Raw genomic sequence first — 23,728 nt, forward strand, 5'->3', positions numbered from 1 at the left:
TAACTGTACCGAAACGTTTAAAGTCTCAGATCCCCATAATCTAGCTCTTCATTTAGAGGAACTAAGAGAAAGCAGTACTCAACATTTTATTTAAAAGTAGCTCAGAAGCTCACAGAAAGGGCTTGGGGAAGAATTGTCCAAACACAGAATTAGCTGAGCACTTCAGATTTGCATTGATACTCCAGCAAGACATACATAGGTCCTTTGCTGCTTAGTTACATTTATCTGTTCTTCACATACAAAAGAATGAGGAATGGAAAGGCCATCTGCCTCAATTTGTCCAAAATACCAGCTACTCTGAGTGGCATTTTGCACAGCAGAATCTGCTTGAATGTAGAAGGGAAGAGCAGCTATTTCCAACCCTTTGTATTTGTAAAGCATGCTCTTCCAGGACGGCCTGGAGTAAGGCCTGTTGCCCCCAAACTGAGAACAGGTCCTGAAAACTTTAATCAGATCCAGGGACTTAAGTAAAACAAACAAAACAAACTCAGAATAAATCAGCATCAAGCAGAATGGATGCCAGAAAGTCAAACAAACGCCTTGTGATGGAGGAGGAGACGAGAACTAGTGCTGGTTGTTTCAGTGATAACTGAAGAGACCTTTGTCCGTGAGGCATGCGCCTCTGTCAGCTCCCTCCCTGAGCAGCACCAACTGTGCTGTCAAAGGGTTCGTTGGCTTCCAGCAGTGTAATACCAGCTCCACCTACCGGCTTTGGCACGGTCAAGAAAGCCAAATGAGTGCAGGACTCTGTGGTGTTTTTGCTGCGTTGTGATGCTGGACACGGGTCAGGAAGAAACACTGGTTTTCCATTTGTGGCTCTTGATTGGTAATGTCAGCACAAGACAGTAAATTAGGTCCTGAAGCGCTGCAGCATCACCCTTTCAGGAGAGAATTAGACCTGCCAAAACCTAACTGCTTAGAGATTGGCATTTAATTGGAGACTGCATCCCGATCAAGCGATAGGTCCAGCCCCAGCAACTGGCAGCTTGCTCCAAAGGCTGTCTGACTCGGTCTAACTCAATTGGTGTGTAAACAGCAGGGCTAAAAGAACCCATCTATCAGCTTAAGAGCAAAAAGGCTTTAAAAATGCTCCAAGTACACAAAGTATCTAGTTTTAAACTACCTATACTTTTACATAGAAATACTACACTCAAGTAGCATAATCCTGTGTTGCTCAAGGGGAGATAAAACAGCCACTGAAGGCACCACGTTACAGGTATTTGGACGAACTCACTGAGAGCTTTCATGTGGTCCACCCTTTGGACACACCGAGCTACAGGAAATCAGACTTGGGCTTGGTCTATACCTAAAATTATCATAAGAGTAACAGGAACTCATATTTTAAGACTTTTTTTTTAAAAAAAATAAAGGAGCTTAAACTGAGACTAAGTGGCAGAGTCATGATGTGTGCAGGTACTGTTGCACATGGGTGATGCTACACGTGGTTTAACTAGAAAGGGCGTTACGTTAAGCTGTTATGGGTTATTGTAGGAAAAGAAAGTTGTTTAGCTCCCAATCAAAAAAAACCTTGCTGATATAAACAACATTTCCACTAGGGATTTTTTTATTTTTGGCTTATACAGCAACACCAGCCTTCCTACCAGTGGCAATAATTTACATGCTGGGAGATGTGCCAATCTAAGTAACAACAACAAAAGACGAGCTGCTGATAACAGCACAGCAATGGAGAAAAACAAACCATCAGTAGGCATGGGCAGGTCCACAGTAGCACTGTCTGAAAGCAGTGTGTTCAGGCTGTGACTTACCAGCAGAGAGGTACTATCAAATAAGGAGGGTGATTTTTTAGGATGTGAGAAACCAGTAATCACAAGTGAAGTGTTAGCTCCCCGGCTCTGTGCCTTTTGACAATTCTCCCTTATCTCAGCATGAAACAGCCTCTCCCTACCCCCTTAAGCCTCCCAGGGGTATGGATCACACCAGCATTGTAACACATCACCATCATCCGGCTGCCAGTAATTTGTTCTCAAGATGGGGCAGAATAAAGTTAAAAAAAAAAAAAAGGGGAATCTAAGACAATATGACTGCAGCTTTGTCAGAGCAGGGCGAGAGCCATTTCTGTTTAATATCAGTGACCAAAACAACAGACAGGCTAAAGGAGCACATTGGGCAGCATGCAAGAAGGAACGAGGCTGAAAACAAGTTTCTTAAAGCATCTTTTTGTCAAAAGCAGCACCTAACACAGTGCGTGACAAAAAAAATAATAAAATAAAAAAGGCGATGGCTGAGGCTGATTAGCATCTCTGTGGAATATAATCTGCTGTAAACATTTGTTACACACACACCTATTGAGCACAAGCCCACGCACAAATTCAGCATATCACTAAGGCCAGGGTTCACCAGCATCCTCAAGAAAACGGGGGTGGGAAGCTGGTGGCAGCCTGATCCTCCTGTGGCTGCTCTTCCCTAGAACTCCCACCCACCAATACGGGGAAAAGAAGTAGCTCACAGTGTGCTTAAACAGAGGAAATCAATCCAGAGCATGAGCTGGCAGCGCCGTGTAATGATGCTAAGAATATGCTGCTCCTCTGTAATTGACGGGCTGTCTAGGATTTCGAGCTGAGAGAGCTTGCAGCCTGCCCCGGGAGGAAGGACCATGCTGTGACTGCCGCTTTGTAGACAGGTGGCTGAGGTGGACGTTCCCCAAAGTGGCTTTGTGTGGTCCCTCTGGGGAGATGCTGAGCACCTCCAGCTCCTGCAACCCGTGGCTATTCCTAAAAGATGACCCCAGCATTTAAAATTGGGTTGAAAACCACCAACTCAGGTTCCTGATCATCACCCACGCGGGGTAGGATGGGCACCAGGATGTCATTGCAGGTGCCTCAAGCACTGGTGCTTCAAGAACCATCGCCAGACAGCAGGGTAGGACAGAGCTTTTGAAATAGTCTTTGAGTCCACCCGTCTGGCCTCCTGTACCCACTCAGAGCCAAAAAAACCCTGGCGTGGGGCAATACAAGCTCTGGGATAAGCGATACCTCCTCTAGCTCCTTAGAAATGAGGAGGATTTGGTCAGAAAAAGACTTTTCCAGGACGAGGCCATGCAGGGGGAAATGCTTAGCTGCCCAGACTGGGGTGAAGCCTCGGCTGGCCTGAGGTGGGCAAGCTCCAGCCCAGCCAGCAACAATTTATTATTTTGCTGTCATTTTCAAGCCACATCTCTCATCTAAAATGATCTTTTAAGAGCCTTCTGCTTTCCTTATCAGATTGTTCTGCTGTTTAAAATTAACGGCAGCTCTTGGCCAGACTGCGACATGGAAGTGAAGATTATTTTCTTCCTGCTGGTTACGTGGTGGAGATGAGTGTTCCTTTAAAGTCAGCTCTCAGCCAGTTTTAATAACACCGACCCACATTCATCAGATCGAGACAAATTAACAGCCTTCTCCTGCCAGAAGTCATCATTTTGCTGAGCGTCTTCTACGACCGCTCTGAGAATTTCCATTCATGTTACCAACCAGACATTTCCATCCGATAAGGATTATTATTTTTAATTTTTCCTCACTTCAGTAAGCCACTGAGATGAAGAGATATTTCATAGGGAATCAGAGACTTCTGAAGACGAGGGAGCTGCTGGGAAGCGACCTGCTTTGGGGCTGGCACCCAGATCCCCAGCGGGTTAAATAACAAACAGCCCTGCTACGCTATGCTCCCTTACCGTGGGGCATGCAGGGATTGGCACTTCTGACTTTGAAGAGAAACAAAAATTTGGTTTTCCTTCCTTTTTTTCCCCCCTTCCAGAACAAAACCTGCAAAGCCAGGATGATTTCTGGGTGCTCATTGCCCTTGCTCAGTGTCAGTAGAGCAAAGAGGTGGCACAGCCTGTGTGTGCTCCTTCTCCTGAGCCTTTGCGTGCTCACCCAGCCAGGGACAGGGCTGCAGGGATGTGCAGAACAAATATAAAAGCCCACATCAGCTCCTTATGGAGGTTCATGCTTTTCACAATCCCCTGTCCTGCAGTAAGTGATTGGAAGTGCCGGACACCCGCTGTGAACTCAGCTGCGTGGGCTTTTTTGCAGCTTTTTTCCCCTGCACTTCCCAATGTTTTCAGCTTTGTTTTTGTCCAATTTGGGATGCTCTGAGATGAAGCCCTTCACGGTCCAGCTGAAACTAGAGTTTAACTCCTGCCCTCCCCCAAAGCACAAACACAAATCCCCCTAGCCATCTCCTCCTGCCATTCCCAAGGTAAATCACCAAGCCACTCAGATTTGCCAAGTCCTCCAAGTGGAGGACCAACCCAAATTCGCTCCTGAAGCCAGCCGGCAGCAGAAGGGCCATTGCCAGAGTAACAAGCAGCCCCTCGAGTGATTAGGAGGCACTTTTGGGCCAGGAAGGAGAAGTTTTTCAGCAGCTGCCTCACTGGGGCCTCCACCTGCATGGCAAGGAACAAAAGCACGTGGCCACCACCAGCCCCATCCGAGCGCCAGCCAGCCCTCCGGGTCAGCAGCCCTGCTCTCCCCAGGCTTAATTTCAGCTTGTTACCACTGAGCTTGTCATAACACAATTGCATAAGGCGAGGGATACACAGTAATCACTGCAGTCAGAGGACATCAACACTGTTGTTTGCCTCTCGGCAGCTATCAAATCTTTTTAGACGTCTTTTGTTGTGAACTTGATCCCACAACTGAAATCGATACTGAAGCAATACCCGGTCCCTCTCCTTTTAATTGCGTGATGTAACTACAGTGTGGTAATAAATACCCATTAAGACTAGTTTCTCCCCAGCCCCTGTTTCTAAGATCTTTACCCACACATCAATTCACCAAGATGAAATTATCTGGGAATTGCTTCCAAAACGAAAATCCAAGTGCAAAAACCCTCTCTGGCAGGGAAATAAACAGATTTCAAAGGCATTGCCAACATAAAGCCAAGAAAAAAGGAGAAAGAAGGGGCAGCAGAAGTTTAAGCCTTGCTCTTTGATCCCCTACTTCTTCAACAGCCTAAATCTGTTGAGCACCTCCCTTGCCAGCCTTAAACAAGGCAGCTAGGCTTCGTGAAGGCTAGGAGCTCAGAGCTCAATTCCTGCCATATATTTTTCCCTCCTATTTTAAGCTTATTTCTCCTTTTATTTTAGGTTTTCCTTACGGCAGAACATCCCCATCCCCACACCCACCCCCTGAACCTCCTCCAGCACTGCAGGTGAGGTTCGACAAACAGGGGGAGAGCTACAAAGCACATGGCTGCAGATAGCTCCCAGGAGGAATAAAATGGGGGTTTTAGTGAGTACTCACATTTTTGTGTGATCTCTCCTTGCTTCTGTGCTCTGTAGGAGCAGCTTCATTGACCTCTTCCATCAGCACAAAAACCCCTTTGCACCACCATGCCAAGGCTATGAAAACCCTCTCGTCACCAGCCACAGCTCTTCCATCACCACCCCACCCACCCCCCCACCAAAAAAAAAAAAAAAACCAAAAACCAAAAACAGAACATCCCCATTTTTAATTTTGGCCTTACTCTAATTTTCATTTTTAAAGCCCTTTAATTGCTAATTTCTAAGTTTAGCAAATCACTTCAGCTCCACCAAGCCCTGCCACAACAGAACAAAAGGAACGCATTTAACTTGGCTAATTCCCACAAAAAAAATAAAAAATCAACCCAAACCAGCTCTGCTGTGACCTTTCATATCTGCCCAGGGAATTGGCTCCATCTGCCCCAGCACCTTTGCCTGATTTTGGCACAGCTGAAGCCTCAGCCCTGGCCCCCCTTCAGCTCCCCTGGGTTTAATCTCAATATCTGAGCACGGTGCTCACCTGTGCTGCCTCAAACCTCCCAAAGGAAGGTAAAATCAGTGACAAAAGGGGGAATCTCATTAAAATAGCTTCAACCCTGCTTCAAAGGTCCACACCTCCAACCTGAGCTATGCTCTGTATAGCAAATTGCTTAGGCATAGACTAGATTTAGGAGAGGAATAATGATCGTGATTTCAGCCATGTGGATCATGCTTGCCTTTAATCCGAATTTTTATTTTTTAAATACCAACTGATTGTGGCTGGATGATATCTCCTGAGGCCATGCACCCATCTCTCTTCAAATCCAAAACACAAAACCCACAGTGAATGGATGTGGGTGGAAATCAATACGACACAGAAATGCCCTCCTGCCATTCCATACCCTCACAGAGTGTGTCTAACATAAAATCAACTTTTTTTCCCCCCACAGAAGAAAGCAGAGAGGCCAAAACAGGAGATGAAGAAGATTGTTTACAGTGGCTCGTGGCTTAAAAAAGCTGCAACCACTTCCATCACTTTAATAAAAACCTTAGCTTGTCGTAGTAGTGTTTTAGTGGCTACTTATCCCCCAATTCCAGAATAGCAGGAGATGGAGGAAGAGGCTGCTCTCTCAATACCCCAAGGTATTAATGCAAAGCTAAGGAATAAGAAGGGAAGGAAAAGCCCAAATTTCCCTGAAGCATACCTGTTTAAAACTAGCCTAATTCATTCTAAGGATGAAGAGATTCAGGCTTATTTTTTTTTAAAGGTATTTGTGTTGTTTGTAAACACAGACAGGAGGGAAGAGTTAAGCAATCTAAATCCAGTCCTGCTTCTTGCATGACTCAAAGCACATTGCAGCAGCTTTTTTTTTTCGTGTTTGTGCAAAGGGCATTTTAGTGACAAAGCTTTTTCTCTATGTTCTTAAAAATGTCGATATTGAAGTTACCTTGAAGGTAAAAGGCCCATGGATCGTGCAGGTCACCTATTTCTGGTGTGTGCTGCCATGGCTCCGTGATGAGAGGTGACCCAAAGTGTGCCTGGTGAAAGTTGGTGTTTCAGTGGGAAGAAAAATCGTCACATGCTGACAGTCTTTGACTCCCATTTGTACTGATATGACCCAAACTTGCAGCAATTCTGCTTTATTTTATTGTATCTGCACCCTTTGCTGGCATATGTGCCACAGTTGGTCATCCCTTGACCCACGGCTGGGCTGCTGTCACCCCACAGCTGTCCTTGGCCCATGGTTGGGCTGTCCTTGCCCCCACTGCTGGGTGTCCATCATCCCAAAGTTATCCTTGCCCTGTGGCTGGGCATCCATCGCCCCATGGTTGATATCACCCCGTAGCCACCCTCAACCCATGGCTGCCCTCGCCCCAGGGCTGGGACATCCTTACTCCATGGTTGGGTGCCCATTACCCCAACCATGATTACCCCACAGCTGTCCTTGCCCCACAGCTGGGCCATATTCACCCCTTGGCTCCTCCCGTCCCATGACTGGGACATCTTTACCCCATGGCTGGGTGTCCATCACACCATGGTTGGGTGTCCACTGACCAACGGCTGGGCCACCCTCACTCCATAGCTGCCATCACCCCGCATCACCCCATGGCTGCTCTCACCCTATGACTGGGTCCTTTTTACTCCATGATTTGGTGTCCACCATCCCACAGCTGTCCTTGCCCCATGGCTGGGCCATACTCATCGCAGAGTTGGGTGTCCATAACCCCACGGTTAGGTGTCCATAACCCCATGACTGGGTGCCCATAACCCCACGTTTAGGTGCCCACCACCCCATAGCAGGACCGCCGCCACCTCACTCTGCCCTCACCCCACAGCTTGGTGCCCAACACCCCACGCCAGGACCACCCTCACCCCACACCAAGACCACCCTCACCCCACAGCTGGCTGTCCATCACCCCACAGCAGGCCCACCCCTGCCCCACAGCCACCCTCGCCCCTCCCTCCCTCCCTCTCCCCCAGCCGGGGGTCCCGTCGGGGAGCTCCGCGTGGTCCCTGTGCCCACCCACCCCATTTCCCCCTTCCCATGGGACCGACCCCCCTCTCCCCACAGCGCAGGGGGGCGAGCAGCCCGTCCCCACGCGTACCAGGAATACCCACCCCGCGGGTGGGAACACCGCGCTCCTCCCCGGCTTTTAATCCCGCTGCTCCGGCACCGCATCGCTGCAAAAATAAGGGGCGAGATCGGGGATGGCAGTGGACAGAGGGCTTGCGGTGGACATCAGCCCCTGAACAAACCCCCCTGCCCCATCCTGGTTGGGACAACTGGGGAACGGTGGGATCCTGGAGGAGCTCCCCGTGTCTGCCCAGGTGGATCGCGGACGGTGAGTGCGCGCCGGAGCGGGGATCGAGAGCGGACTCGACTCCGACCTCCTTAAGGGAACAAAAAGAATATTTTATTCTTTCAATCGATCATCAGATTTGCTTCTACTTTCCATCCAGATTTTGTTTTCCAGGGCAGGGCGTGCAGACCCAGCGCTACATCACTTGCAGCGTGAAGTAGCAAACTATAATATCTCTCAGTAAACTCTGATTGGTTATTTAATTAATACAATTTTGACCATCCACAAGGGGTAAGGAGATTTTTCCAGGTCCCGGTGAGGGGGACAGAAAGGTAAATTTGGCAGTGTGGGGCCCTGGGGGTTAATTCTGCATTTTCCTGCACTTTCTGCTGTAATAGATTTGCCTCCCCCCCTTGTGCTGCCGTCAGGAGTTTTTTGGAGCTGCCGGGGCAGCAGCCACGCGCTCCATCCCGCTGCCGTCTCTGCAAGGAGAAAGCAACCCAGGGAAGGAGAAGACAAAGTGCCACAGGTAATTAACCACAGTGATGGGGAAAGGGCGAGAGGGAGGATTGAGCACGGGGTCGGAGAGAGCGGGATGCTGCGAGACGTCTCAGCCAGAGCAGCAGTGGGAAGGCAACGGGGAAATACCCAATTTTCCTGGGGGAAATACCCAAGGGGATGAGATAAGGGGATGGGGGAGAGGTGGTGAGGAGATAACGGGATGGGGGAGAGGTGGGCGACATCCCTCCTGCTGAGCGGGGGGGCTGGAGGCAGGGGCTGGGGCTGGCAGGTGAAACACTAAGAGCAAGAAGAAATGTGGGAGCGCCTCTTCCCCCCCCCCCCCACCTCCCCAGCATGTCAGCACAGCTCCGGGCTACTTTCCATGCAGCATCCCGAGCTGCTGCCCCCAGGCTGGCAGCTCCCTGCAGAAGCACAGCCGCCTGGTTAACCTCTTCCTAGCCAAGTTCCCATTTTCCCCACACCAAAGCTCGGATGTGTCTGCCCCTGTTCAGTCTTTAAAAAAAAAATCACTGGTGGTGGGGGCTGGAAAAGAGGACCTAGACCTTGGGGACAGACCTTGGTTCTTCTGGGTAGAAGAACCCCAGCACTTTTTTTCCTGTTCAGGGCTAATTGTCTGGTCTCTGCCCGACTCCAAGGCAGGGAGGAGAAGCAGAGCTGGTCCCACCTCGGCATGGCTCACAGCCAGCTCCTGAATAACTCCTGGCAGAACGACTCAGTCCCTCTCTTCACTGGCCTTGACCTCCTCCTGGAGCTCAAACCGCTCTTCATCCCACTCTACGCCACCCTGGTGGCTGTGGCGTGCATGGGGAACCTCTTTCTCATCCTCCTCATCGCTCTCACCAAGAAGCTGCACTGCACCACCAATTTCCTGATAGGGAACCTGGCCGCAGCCGACTTCATCATGTGCCTGGCCTGCGTCCCGCTGACCGTATCCTACGCCTTCGAGGTGCGGGGCTGGATCTTTGGGATGTTCATGTGCTACTTCGTCACCTTGATGCAGGCCGCCACCGTCTTCGTCTCGGTGCTATCCCTCACCGCCATCGCTGTTGACCGGTACGTTGTCGTGGCGTACCCCATCCGCCGGAGGATCAGTCGCAAGTCCTGCGTCTGCATCGTGGCCTGCATCTGGTTGCTTTCCATCATAGCCTCTGTCCCCACCTCCCTGCACACCCAGTACTTGGATCTCAACACCATTGGCCATGACATGATCATCTGTGAAGAGTTTTGGAAGCATGAGGAGAGGGAGCGGCTGCTGTACTCGTGCTTGATGCTCCTCCTGTCCTACATGCTCCCACTGTTGGCCGTGTCAGTCTCCTTCTGTGCCATTACCTACCACCTGCGGCGGAGGAACGTCCCAGGTGCTGCCTACCCCTGCCAAGACAAATGGACCAAAACAAAGCAGAAAACCTTCCGCGTGCTCACTGTCTCGGTGGTGTGCTTTGCGATCTGCTGGCTGCCCCTCCAGGTGGTGAACTTCATCAGAGACATCGACGAGGAGTTCACCATCTTGGACAAGAGGTACGTGAATGTCATCCAGGTCTCATGCCACTTGATTGCCATGAGCTCTGCCTGCTATAACCCCTTCATCTATGCCTCCCTCCATGACAAGTTCCGCTTCCACCTCAGCAGCTACTTCTACCGCAAGAAGAAGAGCTCCAGCATCGTGTCCTGCAAGGCCTCGCGATTCAACACCTGCTCCACGTTGGCAGATGCTCCAGCTGGGGTCTTGGATAAGATAGCTTTGCAAAACAGATTCTCTTAGCTGAAGTTCCCCAGAAGACTTACTTGGTCTCAGACCTGGCGTGCACTTTGCTTTAGGCTGGACGTAGGAGCTGGTTGTGGTGGTTTGTTGCTGTTCCCAGAAGGTCTCTCATGCCTGGCAAGGAGCAAGCACAAGGCAAGCAGCAGATGGGATGGGTGTCTTCGAGGAGCAGCTCTTCTGAGCATCTCAAGGATGTTTTCTTCTTGGCAGCAAAGCAAAATGGTGCAACAACAACCACCACAGCCATGCAGAGGTGGAGCAGTCCTGAGCAGGACTTGCTTGCTAGCCCTTGTGCAGACACACAGGACCTCGGGTAGGTGTTTCCATCGGGCACAGCTAGAGAGAAGCAAGTGCCAATGAAATAGTTGTTGCTTGCCTGTTGGAACAGAACAACGTATGTATATCCAGATGAATGACTGGACACATAACCAGTCTGATATAGTGCTCTAAGCCTCGGTTTTCACGAATGCCTACACATCAACACGTCCAGAGTCTGCCTCAACATTTGCCCTTGCTCCATGTGCCAAGGAAAAGTGCTGGGTCGTGCAGTGCGGCTGGATATGGGGTCTCTACCCTGTATGTCCAATCACAGCTGGCTATAGTAGGTGGCTGGTGTTGTATCCAGCACAAAAGACCTCTCCTTGTGGTGTATTCAGGGGTGGGTCAGCTTCTCAGCAAGGCGTTCGGTGCGTTTAACGCACGTTGGGTGCATTTAAACAAGTCTTTGGGCTGTACATCTTCATTTTGCGGGATAAAGATTGTTCCTAAGCAACAGATAGCATTTTCTGCCTCTGGAGGAGCACTAGCTCTCACAGGTAGCAGTTAAATAGCTGTGCATTTTTTTGTTTGTTTAAATTGCAGTCCATTGGTGAAGGGACAATATACGTCCAGAAGCATGCATTTTTCTGTCGGCGAGCGTGTGGGTGCATGTGGCTGCCTGAAGCAGATGGCTTGTTTTGAATGGGGGGAAGACTTCCATAATCTACTTGTCCTTCTGAAGGAGTCATCTGTGTAATCTCACTTGGAGGTCCCCATTTCTCAAGTCATCGGCATGCAGCCAAACAAGGCAGACGTAGCCAGGGCACATCAGTAAGCTTCAGGCAGTTCTTCATAGACAGGTAGGGCTCAAGGGAATGGGGTGGTTGGTGAGTACAATGTCAGTTTGTGTGCTTGCTGGGGAAGAAGTTTTAATCCCTGCTCAGAGTAGTTTAAGACCTTGTAAATCCATGTTCATGCTCCTTGGGTGGCGGTGGGAATCCCGGTGATGGGCTGCTGTAACCCAGAAACTGCTGGATATAGGGTGGGTTGGACTCTTCTTGGTGTCTCCAGATGCTTGGCACTTCTGTGTTCCATTAGCTGGGGCTGTGCAAGCAGCACAGCAAGAAGGCATCATCTCTTTGTTGGCCAGCTCAGCTTTAACCTCTTGATTTCCCGTGAGGGATCATTTGGAGACATCAGCCCAAGGGCACCAGCATAGAATCACAGAATTGCGCTGGCTGGAAGGGACCTCAATGCCCGTCCAGTTCCAACCCCCTGCCATGGCAGGGATGCCACCCACTAGATCAGGTTGCACAGGGTCTTGTCCAACCTGGCCTTGCACACCTCCACGGATGCTCACTATGAGCACTGAGTTTCAGGGTCACAACTGCTGCAGGCTACCTAAGGCAACGCCTTTGTGCCACCAGCCACTGCTGTGACCATGGGGCCAAGCAACAGATCTCCCACTGCTTTCACAGCCAGGGATAGGACTTCAAAGCCCCCAGCTGGCAGGTCCTCACCTCTGGATGAAAGCTCTCCATGGCCTTGGCTGCCACTCCTCCAGTGCAAATGAAGCTGGCGGACCCTAACAATTTTGGGGAACTGTGTGCTGTTGGCTCACCTTCCTGCTGCGACATTTATGGTCCTAATGGCCATCCCGACACATTATCGTGTGTTCAGCTGGCTGAGATGGGGACCCACCAAACACAATGCCACTCACCCCATTTGCTTCTCGCAGCTTTCCCGTGGCTATGTGCTCAGGAGCAGAGGCCAGAACTGCTCGTGCTAGAGGAGCAAAGCAGAGCAAGCCAGGAGCACTGCTTGTCCCTTCCTCTAATAAAGGCTTAAAAAGCTCAGGCTGTGTATTTGTATTGATTCAAATCTCCCAAAAAATAAGGCCTGCAGTTGCTCTCCTTAAGCGCAACTTCATCATATCGCAAGAAACCAGTCAATCTGGAGATGTTTTTCTCTGCCACCATCGCTGGCTGCTGCTCGGGGGTCAGCTGGTGATCAGGGCAGGAGCACCGGGGCTGCCTGAGGTTTTGTGAGAGCTCTGCCAAGAAATAGCTCTGTATTTTATTTTATTTTATTTTATTTATTTTATTTTTTTCATTTACAAGGTAATGACTCATGACGTGTTTTTGCTCACTTTGATTTCTCACCACAGCACCACAAATATCCCGTACCTGCATGAAATTTTGCAACAGAAATAATTGGTCTCTCAGGCAAGGGCAGCCTCTGAGCCACTTCCATTCATGCTGGGAGAAGTCCCAGCATTACAAGAAAAGGCACAAACCTCCCAAATCTCCAGGCGTATTCTTATGTAATAAACCTGCCCATCAGGGACTTAAAAACCAAACCGGTACCAGGATGAGAATGTCAGCAGGCAGCACAAAACCTAGCAAAGAAAAGGGTAATGAGGTTTAAAAGCTAGCTTTTATGCTGGTACATGTAAGGTGAATGTTTTCAGGGCTGAACTATGGAGGTTTCCTATTCAACAGGTCCAATTCCAGACGGCTTCCCTGGAGCCAGCATTGCTTTAAAGTCTCCCGTGCTCTGCAGCACCAAGAGCGGCTCTGAGCTTCTGAGGGCAGTGAAATGGGTATAGAGCTATTTTGCCATTTGGCTTTTTGGTGGAGGCATTGGAAAGGCACTAAAATGGCCTGGAGTTACTAAAAGCATTTAAGAATCTTGCAGTTTTGGTGAAAAAATGGATGTTGCTGGTAACTCTGCACTAAATTGGGCCACTACACTAAGTCCTGCTTGTCCGCATGTTGCTGAAGAGCACATGGTGCTCACAGAAGCACTGTGCTTGATATGAGCACTTCTACTTTTAATTAACTCAGGAAAAAATAATGGTATGCAAAAGTCATTAAGTCACCCCTTCCGTCACACGGTGCTCGTGTTTCCCAGCTGGGTGCGAATCGTGCTGCTGAGCACAGGCTCAGAGGAAGTCCTGGACAGAGGTGAATCAGGTGGGACTCAGCAAAGTGCTCGCGATCATCTTTAGTTAATGTTTTTCACAATAATCACATCTCCTCCCTGGCCTTTCAGCTTACTCAAGCTGCTTGGCTGCTCTGATTTCAGCCGTGTGGGTTGTGTTTCCTTGGGAGAGGAGAAGCACAGAGCCAGGAGGAGGACGGACAGACGGACAGATTATCTGCTGGGCTCATGTTCTCTGGGCAGTTAGAGCTGCTTTGCTCACCTGAGCTCTTAGTGATGCTGCCATCACGGTTTCTCTACCAAGCACAGAGCTGCCTATGAATCAACAGCAAAAAAAAAACAAACAACAAAAAAAAAAAACCAGAAAACCAAAGGCCAACTCCACGAGCGCTCAGGATGCTAGATAGTTTTTTCTTGATTATTTAAAGTGTTGCTTGTTCCAGTTGTACTCGGTAGCCAACATCAAACGGCACAAATAGAAATGCAAATGGGCCTTTTCATCTCGGATTTTCTGACTCCTTTGCAGCAAAGCCCATTGCAAGCAGGCACGCGCTGCTCCGTGCGGCTGTGCTCCTCCATGGCGAGTATTGCTTTGTTCTGCCATGCAGCTTGAAAATAAAGGACTCAGAGCCTGGGAGGAAAAAAACAACACATCAATCCTTAAAAAATATGAAAAAGTAAATAATTTAAAAAAAAAAAAAAACACACCATAGTGCTGCTGCAAAGGGGAGCTAAAACAGACAGGGATGTGTCACTCCCACCTTGTAACTGATGCTAATACCAGGGTATCATGGGGCTTGCATGTAGTTTGGGTTTGAAATAGCCAAAGTATCCAATACAATAGAGACCTGTCTTAATTAGGAGGATTTTTTTTGTGTGCCAGCTGGATGTCCCCAGGAGGGAGGGAAGGGAAAATGGACTCCACCTGGCCTGGCTGCAGCCGCTGTCCCCACTCTGTGCTTTGGCTCGCGGAGCTGCCGCAAGGAGGAGGTTTTCCCCGTGCTAAATACCGCACGGAAATCCCCAAATCCCCGTTTCACTTACGAGTTGAGCTAAACCTTTCAGTGACCTTTCCGCCTCATTACGTGCCGTGAGAACCAGCGGGGAGGATTTTCTCCCCCATGCCCAGCCCGGGCTCTGTGCATCCCTGCTGCCCAGTTCTCCGGATGCCAAGCTCCTGCTAGCAAAGCCCAGGCACACCTGCTGCCAGCGGAATTTTATTTTTCTCCTCTGAAGAGGAACAGATCAAGAAGAGGCTGTTTTAATCAAGCTGGGGGCAAGTTTTGGGTCCCACTGGGGCTGTAGGACCTGCCCCCAAAGTCACTACATGTTCCCCAAAGTCAAAGCCACCTTGAGGTGGATAAGGCTGGACCATCTGTTCCTCGATGGATGCCTACCTGGTCTTGCTGCTGCGCATGTTTCGAGGCAGGAAGAAGCTTTTCCGGACTTTATACAGATTTTTTCCCCCCATGGGATGAAGCGGTCTGGAGAACATTATCAGTGCATGGTATTGAACAGCGTTCAGGGCTTTATGAGCAAGGCTCTCCTCTTGCTCAGTCTCACAGCAAACACGAGCCACAAAAGCGAAATCTTTTTGACCTTTGGCTAAAGATGCAGAGAACACAAATTAAAGAGTCTGAGCATATGCAATGTAAAGTCTTAAATAAGCAATTCACTCCAGCGTCAGCCCTTATTTCCTGATCCTATTGCCCTGGAAAGCTGCAGGGATTTCTCCCTCTTAACTCTTAGCCAGCTGGACAGAAATGGAGCTGATCTTGCAGTGGGAAAAGACCTGCAAAATCCCAGGAGGAGGGTGTTAAGGGAACAGAGGGATTTCCTACAGCGATGGGTTTGTGTGAGTGGGGAAAAATGCTTTGGGGCCATGTGTGGGTTTATGGCACAGGCTTGCTCTGCCCAAGGTCTCAATGAAGATCTAGGGGTTAAAAAACCTCTTGTGGTCCATGTGTACCTGCTGTGATGTGAAGCTCACCTCCGCACCCATGGTGTCCCCTGAAGGGGTGCCAGTCCATCCCCACATGCTCAAGAGTACTGAAGAATCAATTTTTTTTGTCTTTGGGAGACCATACAAGGTTTGCTGTTCTATGCACCATCATACTCACGGGATGAGGATGTGACCTGAGATGCAAGCCCATTTCTTCCCAAAGGATGCTGAGAAGTGAAGGTCAATTCCTTTCAGATTCTTTACGTGAAGAAAGACAGACAGACAGAAGGAAAGAAAGAACATTCCACTTTTTACCCAAGAGAAGACAAATAAAACAAAGAGGTCCTTCTTCCGCAGGACCCTGGTCCTTTTTGCTTATTTTCACCAACTGATGAAAATCCCTGCAGATTCCAAGCCAAATCAAGCCTCTTCCAAAATCAAGGTTGTATTAGAGGCATTTACTAAATGGGCAGACTTGGCAGATTCTCTGTTTTATAGCTGTAAACAGACAAAATCTAGGTTTGTACCTATCTCCAAGTCTCAAAAATTGAGCGAATGGGGGCAGGATCCTAACCCCTCTCCCCCCCCCGCCCCCCGCCCTGAATTCATCTGCATTTCCTACTGTTTTGTCCAACTTAGCTTTAATTGACCTAAAAGGATGGCATTTTTACTACTTGCCTTAGGCTGTTAGTCCTCCCTCAAACCAATAGCACCATAGGAAATCAGAAGCTGTTATCCACTGTCGATTTTTTCTTTCTTAATTTCCTCTCATCACAAGCTCTATTACCTCACCCTTAATTAAAACCCCTTGAATTGCCCTAATTAACTCCTCTTGTCTCCTTTTTTTTTCTCCTTTTTTTTTTTTCCCCAGCTGGGTCTCAGAGGCACTAACGGGCAGCTTTGAAAGAGGATCCCCACCATCCATCATGGTGGCCCAAAGCAGGGTTGCCTCTGTGATTTCTTCCTCTCTCTCCTTCTCAGCCTCTTTTATATATTCCTATAATCTGAAATAAGTCATGTCTCCAAGACCATTAAAAAAAATCAATTTTGGGGAACTGATCTACAAAGAATAAAAGGTTTCCCTGTCCATATTTTCATGCTTGACTAGAATTTGTCATTCTCAAATGCCAGGAGAGTAAATCCCCACCCCCGTGTTTCCCCCCTTGAGTTGTTTTGCTCATCTCCCCAAATTACGTGCAGGAAATGGGAAAATACTCTTTTGCAAGTGTGAGCTAAAACCCGCGTGTCTTCTGAGAATAAATTCAGAACCACTCCACAAATTCAGGAACCACAGTCTCTGATTCAAAGAAACTGGATATATAAAGAAGAACACAATTTGCTCGCTTAATGAAAGTAAATCAGACAAATCAGTGATAAAATATGTTTGAAGGCTGACTCTGTGGAGCTTTCCTCAACAGGATCCTCTTAGCTTGTTCTACCAGGAACTGGCAGCTATAAAAGGGGCGACTTTGTTGAACCATCTTCCATTATTAAGTCTTTTGTTGAATATTTTGCTTAAGCTTATTTTCTCCACGTATACTCTCTTGTCACCTAAAATATGGTTGATAACCCAGTGATCTTGCCAGCTTAGCATTGCTCTTGATCTCAACTGCAACCCACAAATAGCCTTGTGACAGCCTGTTGCCATAAGCTAAAGAGATACTAAACTACCCAAAATCTAGACAGTTAACATTTTTATTTTTATTTTATTTTATTTTTATTTTTTATTTTTATTTTTTATTTTTATTAGAATGAAAGTCTTGAATGTAGGATATGACCTCCAGGATGAAGATTCATCATCAGCCATCTGCAATCATTCTCATGTTGCTTAAATGTTTTATCAGATGATTTGTTAAAACTGATAAAGACGCCTGGGTTGGGGTCTTTGCACATTTCAGTTGTCCAATCAGTTTTTGGCTGCACATATCTGAGCTACAACTAATTTCCAGCTCTGAGATTAATCCTTTTCTAACTGTCAAGATGAGATACAAGATGATCCGCTTTTCAGCCGAGGAAAATATTTTTGATTTATGAAATTGTTCTCTGTTAACCCCAAGACATTTCAATGCTGGCAGCATGGGACCTCTAACAAATGCTCCTTGGACTGCAACCCTCACAGTCCTTCCCGTCATATTACAGACAGGTATTTACAGACCTGATTATTCTCTTCTCTGCTGAGAGTTGGCAGTTTACAGCTCTCCCATCTGCTGGAATACGTCCCAGGAACATCTGAGACCACTTGCTTTGAGTTGTTGGTGACTTGGAAACTGGTAATACCGTGTTTACATGGATTGCCATGTGCCTTTGCTCATATGATCCTCCTTAAATTGATTATAATCAGTGATTTTGATACTCCAGGCATGTGGCTTTAGCCTGCCTATTTTGAGCTGGCCTGTGCCTGTCCCCCGTGCCTGTTCCCCCAACATCCCTCCATCCCTGGTGGCACGGTGGCTCCTTCCACCACCATCAGGATGCTGATGCTTCCCAGACCGAGTGGTTTGAGGGCGCCTCCAAGGACCACCATCACACAACACAAGTCTTTTCCTCCAGCGCAGCCCCCAGCATCACCTTTGGGCAGGGCTGTCTCCATGTCCAGCAGGGAAAACAACCATGCATCCTCTGCAGCCTCCCCAAGCCCACCCATTTCTCAGCTGTCTCAGCTTTGGGCTGTTAGGAAAGGTGCAAAACTTTCTTAAATTGAAGGATAACACCACCAAGTTCTTATCAGAGATCTCCAAAGGGGAAAATACTAGGGACAAATCTACAGAGGGATTTAACAAGGGCCCAGGTCATTCAGCCTCAGTCTGTTTAGATATCTGTAGCTCTAAGAGAAAGATAATATTTGTTTGTTCTTTACAAAGCACTTGAAAGATTATCATTTGAAAGAGCTTACATACATGCAAGGTACTACTGCCATTATTTGATTACCATTCAGTTTTCTCCTGCAGCAGCAAATGATGACATCCTTCATCCTTCCTTTCAGAATAAATTGAGACGTAGCATTAGTTATGAATGTACATGAAGGATTGCTGATATTTTTTTACATGTGTACTGAATCGCCTCTTGGAAATTTCCTCCTTTGTCTTCCAATCAGACACAGCAAACAAAATTAGCCTGGTAATTTTCCACTAGTTTTACCTTGCTGTGTTTGTTCTGCCTTGATGTCATCAGTGATGAGTGCAATTGCAGCTGACAGCCACTAAAAGAGAACCCCCTCTGCTGAACTGGGGTCGTGGAAGAACTTGGCTGGAAAATGCTTAGGAAATGTTCATTCGTTTTCTTATTATTGTTCCCTGGTTAGTTATGAATAAAATTACAAATCTAGCCTGGGATCCCTTCATTTCTGACTTCCTTGGCAGGTCTTGCAAAACAGCTCTCACGTTTCAAACCACTTGGTTGTACATGGAAATTTCATCGTCTGTACAAACTGTGCCCATCTTTCTTTTTAAAAGTCTTGGTCTCAGCTAACAAGGTAGCTTTGCAACACATACATACAGGCTTATTTTCATGTCTTCTGGGTAAAACAAACAAACAAACAAACAAACAACAGTTACTGCAGCTCAGTAATGATTATTTTTTCCCTTGTAGATAAGCCGTTCTTGTCCCATTCACCTTCCATAGGGGTCTCTTTATTCACAAACCCACTCAAATATTTTGAAATCCAAAAGCATTTTTAAACAGCAGCAAAAGGGAAATTCATGTAGACCTATCAGGAGGGAATGAGAGAGCTCTTGTCCACAGGAGGTTATAGATAACATAGAAATTAAGAAACGAGGGAGCAGGTCTGGAAAGCAGAGGGGGGAATTTGGACATTTTGGAGCCCAGGTTTAAATATCACCCCTCTTCTTCCCATGGAGTTTGGTTCAAAACCAGTGTCTGCAGGAGGGTGTTCACAACCAGACTGAGATAAAGACATGCTTATCCCTCCCCTTCCTGCCCAAGCTTTCTTCTCTGATGTCTGTTTGTTTAGCTGTTGTCTTAAATTAAAGAATTATTGTAGTTATGAGCTCAAGCTTGGCTTTCTTATTAGACATGAGCAACGAGTGGTGCAGAAATAGCTCCTGTGCAAAGGTTCCCCCGAGGAGGCCCAGAGATTGTGGCCAGACTTCCCCGGCTACGTGCCAGGCAGCAAATTTACACACTTAATGTCAAGCTCTTTGGAAATGCTCTTCTCGGTGGCCGCTATTTACCTTTGGCCGTTTTCTGTTACTGCAGCGGGGGAACGGCATGGTGGCCAGGTAGAAAAGGGTCAGAAGACACGGAGTATGGCTTTAACATTCTCCTGGACACCAAAACAGTGAGGTGATGGGGCAGACGAAGCAGGGTAAGCGTGTTTTGGGGTGATGGAAGTGCCCTAGTGGTGTTCCTTGGTGGCTGGTGCTTTCCCAGGGCTCAGCAGAAATAAATGGAGAATTCTGGTGGCCGAAATGACCAAATGGTTCAGCTTGAAGGAGAAGCAGTTTGTGATGGAGGAGTGGGAGGGGAAGTGGGAGGGCTGACGAGGTGCCCCCTTGCTTTTGCCTCTCTTACACCAATTTCAGAAAATAAAAATAAACCCATCCCTGCTACATTAAGCTATTACAGAGACGGGAATTGCTGCAGGATGATCAGATGATAGAGGTGAAGAGGTTCCACAAGAGCCTCGTCCCAGACATGAGCAGACCAGGCTTTGTTCTGGCTCAAACCATCATCCAGGTTAGCACGGTGCTGTCAGACCCCTTTTTGTAGCCCCTGGAAATAGCTGAGGTGAGCAATTACTGCATAAATAAGTATTAATGGCTTCTTTCTAAAAATGGATCACCTGCGCATGTTGTTTATGCGAGGATGCATGTGGTTGACCTTAATTAACAGTGGTCTGGTCCCAGCCACTTGCTGGTGTCCCCCAGGACAGTCAGCAGGTTCAAAAGTGGGTCTTCCTCCTACATTTTTGGGAGGCACGTATGGTTTTGGCAGGCCTCACTGGTCACTATGCCTTGTCTGGGACAGCAGCAGGGCCATGGAGAGCCCCAAGGAGCCCACAAACGGCAGAGGTCCAGGAAAGGGTCCATCTTGGCAATGAGGACTTCCTGCTGGGGCTCTACCAACGAGGAGGGCTGTTCCCTCATCGTTTGGGATTGAAAGAATCATTTTGCTCTGCCAGAAAGAAACATTCGTGGCCTTGCACGTCTTCATCCTGACCAAGGGAGGTCACAGCCCCAGGTCCTGCCTTCACCCCACCGGCAGAACTAGCCAGGATGCTCACTCCTCAGCCACGGGCTTGTGCTTCTAGGAGCCCTTTTTCCCTGTCTAGCAGAGGTAAAGAGGGAAGAGCCGTATATAAATGATAACAGTTTGCTTCCCTTTACAGTCTTTGGTTGAGAGGGTCCTAAGCGAGAGGCTCAGGCAGTGAAAGTGCCAGAGTTTCCAGCAGATCGCCCCTAAAGGAGCCAGCTGGCCCCATTTCTGCTTAGCTGACATCATCAGCCAAATTGGTGTTGAGCTCTTTCAGGCTGTCAAGCTCCTCTTCCAGCAATTTGCTCCCTGCTGGAGCCTGTGGGACTTGGCAGACCTGAGTGCTCCCGCTTCTACAGAAATAAGAAGTCATTTAGCCCTGGGGAGACAAAAAAATAATAAATAAAATAAATGAGTCATTCATTTTGGTGCAGGATGCCGGCTGGGTCAGGCTGCACGCAGGCTGCCTTCTGCACCAGCAGCCTGGGGAATGCTGCTGGGCAGGAGGCTGGGCCCCGAAACGCACACAGCTGGGCTGGCATCTCCTACCCACCTGGGTTGTCCCCTCCAGGCAGCTCTCTTGGGTTATTAAGAAGCATTTAAGCAGATGTTGTTGAGCTGCAGAGCAGGGATGCAGAGAGATGAGCCCTCTCGACCAGCACTACATCAGCAATTTTCCTCTTTTTGCTGCCACTGCTTGGGGTCACTTTTCCTTTGGGGACCACCGAGCTAGGAATTCCTGAAATGTGTGTTAAATAGCAAGCATAGTCCAGCTCCCCATCCCCTAGGTCACTGCTGGATTACAAGAAACAACTTTTGCAGACCAAGTGATGTGCTTAGCAGATTGCTGCTAACACACCTCCTTTACCTATCTCAAACTTCATCTTTTCCCATCAATTATTATCAGTGATGTATTTTCAGCATCTTGTATTGACAGGGTGAGCTACAAGAAGGCAACGCTGCTTCTGAAGTCCTGATGAATGAAACCATCACAGCAGCTCCCACCGGTACCCAATGTCCCAGAAAAGCTGCAGAAGAAATTGGGAGCTTGAGGCTAAGGAGGAAAGGGGACCTAGACAAACTGGTACAGGCAACACACGGTGTAGTTCATCAATGACCGACTGCAAGCACATACAAACCTCAACAACCAGTTCTTCCTGCTTTTCTAGCCCAGGGAGACCTCCAAGCGATGGTAAGAAATCAGGTGCACCAAATCCAGCATCACCCAGGGTGGTCAATGAGCCCAGTCTTCATCAAGAAGTAAAAACTGGATTTATTAATCTTCTGTCAGAAACTGCAGAAAGAAACATGGCTATCAGCTTTTGCATTTCCATGTGATTTGTACTGTTCGACAGACAAAAAGGCTTCACGCTGAAGCCTTAACATTTTCAGGAGCTGGAATAAGTATTTTATCCCTCCCTGGTGTAATAGCAGGCTAATGGCTCTGCTGCGGAGAGAAGAGAGCTGCCAGGGCTCAGCTGAAGGGATCTGAGCATTTCTAGGAGCTCAGGAGGAGCTCAGGAAGAGAAGGTCCAGCCACTTCCAGAACAAGTTGGACAGACCCTAGAGAGGGGAGATTTGACAAAATCACCGCTCAGCTCCAAAAAGCAGAGGTCTGAACAAAGGCTTGCTCCAGGACAGCCAAACGGTGACGGGCTATAGCAAAAAGGCCCAGTCTAAAAGCTTGCACTACAAGACCATCCCAAATGGCCTTGGGGTGTGAAAATAAGAGCTTAAAATATGGCTATGGCTTTGTAAAGCATCTTTTTCTGAGCAAGGAGAGCTGTGTGTGTCTCCTGTGCTCCAGATGGTGGACGGAAGGACCAGAGGATGGAGTTGGCTGGTGACTGGTAGTGCTTAGGTGAAGCCTGGTAGGAGATGGGGAAGCCCAGGAAAGAGGAGCTTTGGCCGAGGGGATGCTGTAGGAAGCAGGCAGAGGGCGATTGACCTAATGAGGAACCAGAAAGACGGACTTTAAATAATTCGGAGAAGCAGTTATTTCCTCAGATTTCTTCCTGCAAGACTCAGCTGCATGGCCAGGGCTGGGAAGACGGTGTGCGGGGCTCTGGGGCGTGAGGCCACTGGAGAAAGAAGAGCGTGGTCAAAGCATCAGCGAAAAGGGATGGAGGAGGGCTTTTTTCCCTCCTGGCTCACCCCATGGGTCTGAAACCAATCTGACGCAGGCAAAAAATCTCCCATTTCTCCTCATTTGGAAGTCAAACAGATAACGGGGCAGAGCAGCAGGGAGAGGTTTTCACCACATCACCTTCTGCTGTCTTCTGCCCAGAGGACCCAATGCAAACCATTGGCAAGTCTATTTTTGGCAGGAGGTAACAACCCTGAAAGCACGGGCTGCAACAACTGCTCGCGGCTGGGTGGCCGAGAGGTAAGATTGCAGAGCCCTGCCCATTAAGCACTGCTATTTACATTTATCACTAAGAGTTTTGCATTGTGCTCTGAGGACCGAGCAAAACAAGCAGTTATTATGTGCTCCTTATTTCATTATTTGTTAACTATCGTGGCTGAGTCACTCTCGCTGTGGTGTTTGCCATGGCCCCTGCGGAGCCAGTGGCCGGGTAAAAACTGCTGGGGCATCCTCAGACCCGTGCTAGCACTGTGGTTTCACTGCTCGTGCTGCCATCAGAAGGATTTTTTAGCATCGCGAGGGTATTCCGCACTGCGTGAGCATCAGTGCTTCCAGCTTGTTGGGTGGCCCGATCCGTCTCCAGTCCCGCTGGGTATTTTGGAAAGCTCCCAGTCGGAGCTGCTCTTACCCACACTTTCTTTCAAAACCATCCTTTCAAGCAGCAGGTCCCTTTTAAAGCTGTTCCTCCAGTACTATTCTGACTACATTAGGAGGTTTGATTGCCACAAAGGCATTTTTAGGAATGAAAGCTGGTGGTACAGGGGTAGCTAATGTGAAAAAAAAAAAAAAAAGAAAAAAAAACCTAATTTGAGCTCTGGTAACACTTAGCTTTGTGAATACCTATTTAAAAAAAAAAAAAAAAAAGCATTTCACAGTTAATAAATAAATAAATAAAAGGATAAAAGGCTTTTTGATAAACAG

The 23,728-nt window shown here is 48.2% G+C and overlaps 1 protein-coding gene and 1 long non-coding RNA gene across 6 annotated transcripts; one reads left to right on the plus strand and one right to left on the minus strand.

Moving 5' to 3' along the window:
* The first annotated feature begins 7,834 nt into the window (after positions 1-7,834).
* Positions 7,835-12,189, plus strand: LOC106047014 (prolactin-releasing peptide receptor-like). 4 transcript variants are annotated; one of them, XM_013198308.3, is made up of 3 exons: positions 7,835-8,065; positions 8,422-8,552; positions 9,149-12,189. In XM_013198308.3, exon 3 carries the CDS (start codon positions 9,216-9,218, stop codon positions 10,305-10,307), a length of 1,092 nt encoding a protein of 363 aa, XP_013053762.2. In that variant the 5' UTR covers positions 7,835-8,065; positions 8,422-8,552; positions 9,149-9,215; the 3' UTR covers positions 10,308-12,189. The 4 variants fall into 4 exon arrangements, with proteins under 4 accessions (XP_013053762.2, XP_047921211.1, XP_047921212.1 ...); XM_048065254.2 differs by having other exon boundaries at positions 9,181-12,189; XM_048065255.2 differs by having other exon boundaries at positions 8,452-8,552.
* Positions 12,190-12,619: 430 nt separating this feature from the next.
* Positions 12,620-16,675, minus strand: LOC106047015 (uncharacterized). 2 transcript variants are annotated; one of them, XR_001213568.3, is made up of 4 exons: positions 15,629-16,675; positions 14,906-15,113; positions 14,553-14,738; positions 12,620-14,139 (listed from the first exon to the last, which is right to left on the minus strand). It is a non-coding gene; the product is annotated as an uncharacterized lncRNA (long non-coding RNA). The 2 variants fall into 2 exon arrangements; XR_001213569.3 differs by lacking the exon at positions 14,553-14,738 and having other exon boundaries at positions 15,629-16,671.
* Between the last annotated feature and the right edge of the window lie 7,053 nt (positions 16,676-23,728).

The sequence above is a fragment of the Anser cygnoides genome, chromosome 5 (assembly GCF_040182565.1).
Source record: "Anser cygnoides isolate HZ-2024a breed goose chromosome 5, Taihu_goose_T2T_genome, whole genome shotgun sequence".
NCBI lineage: Eukaryota > Metazoa > Chordata > Aves > Anseriformes > Anatidae > Anser > Anser cygnoides.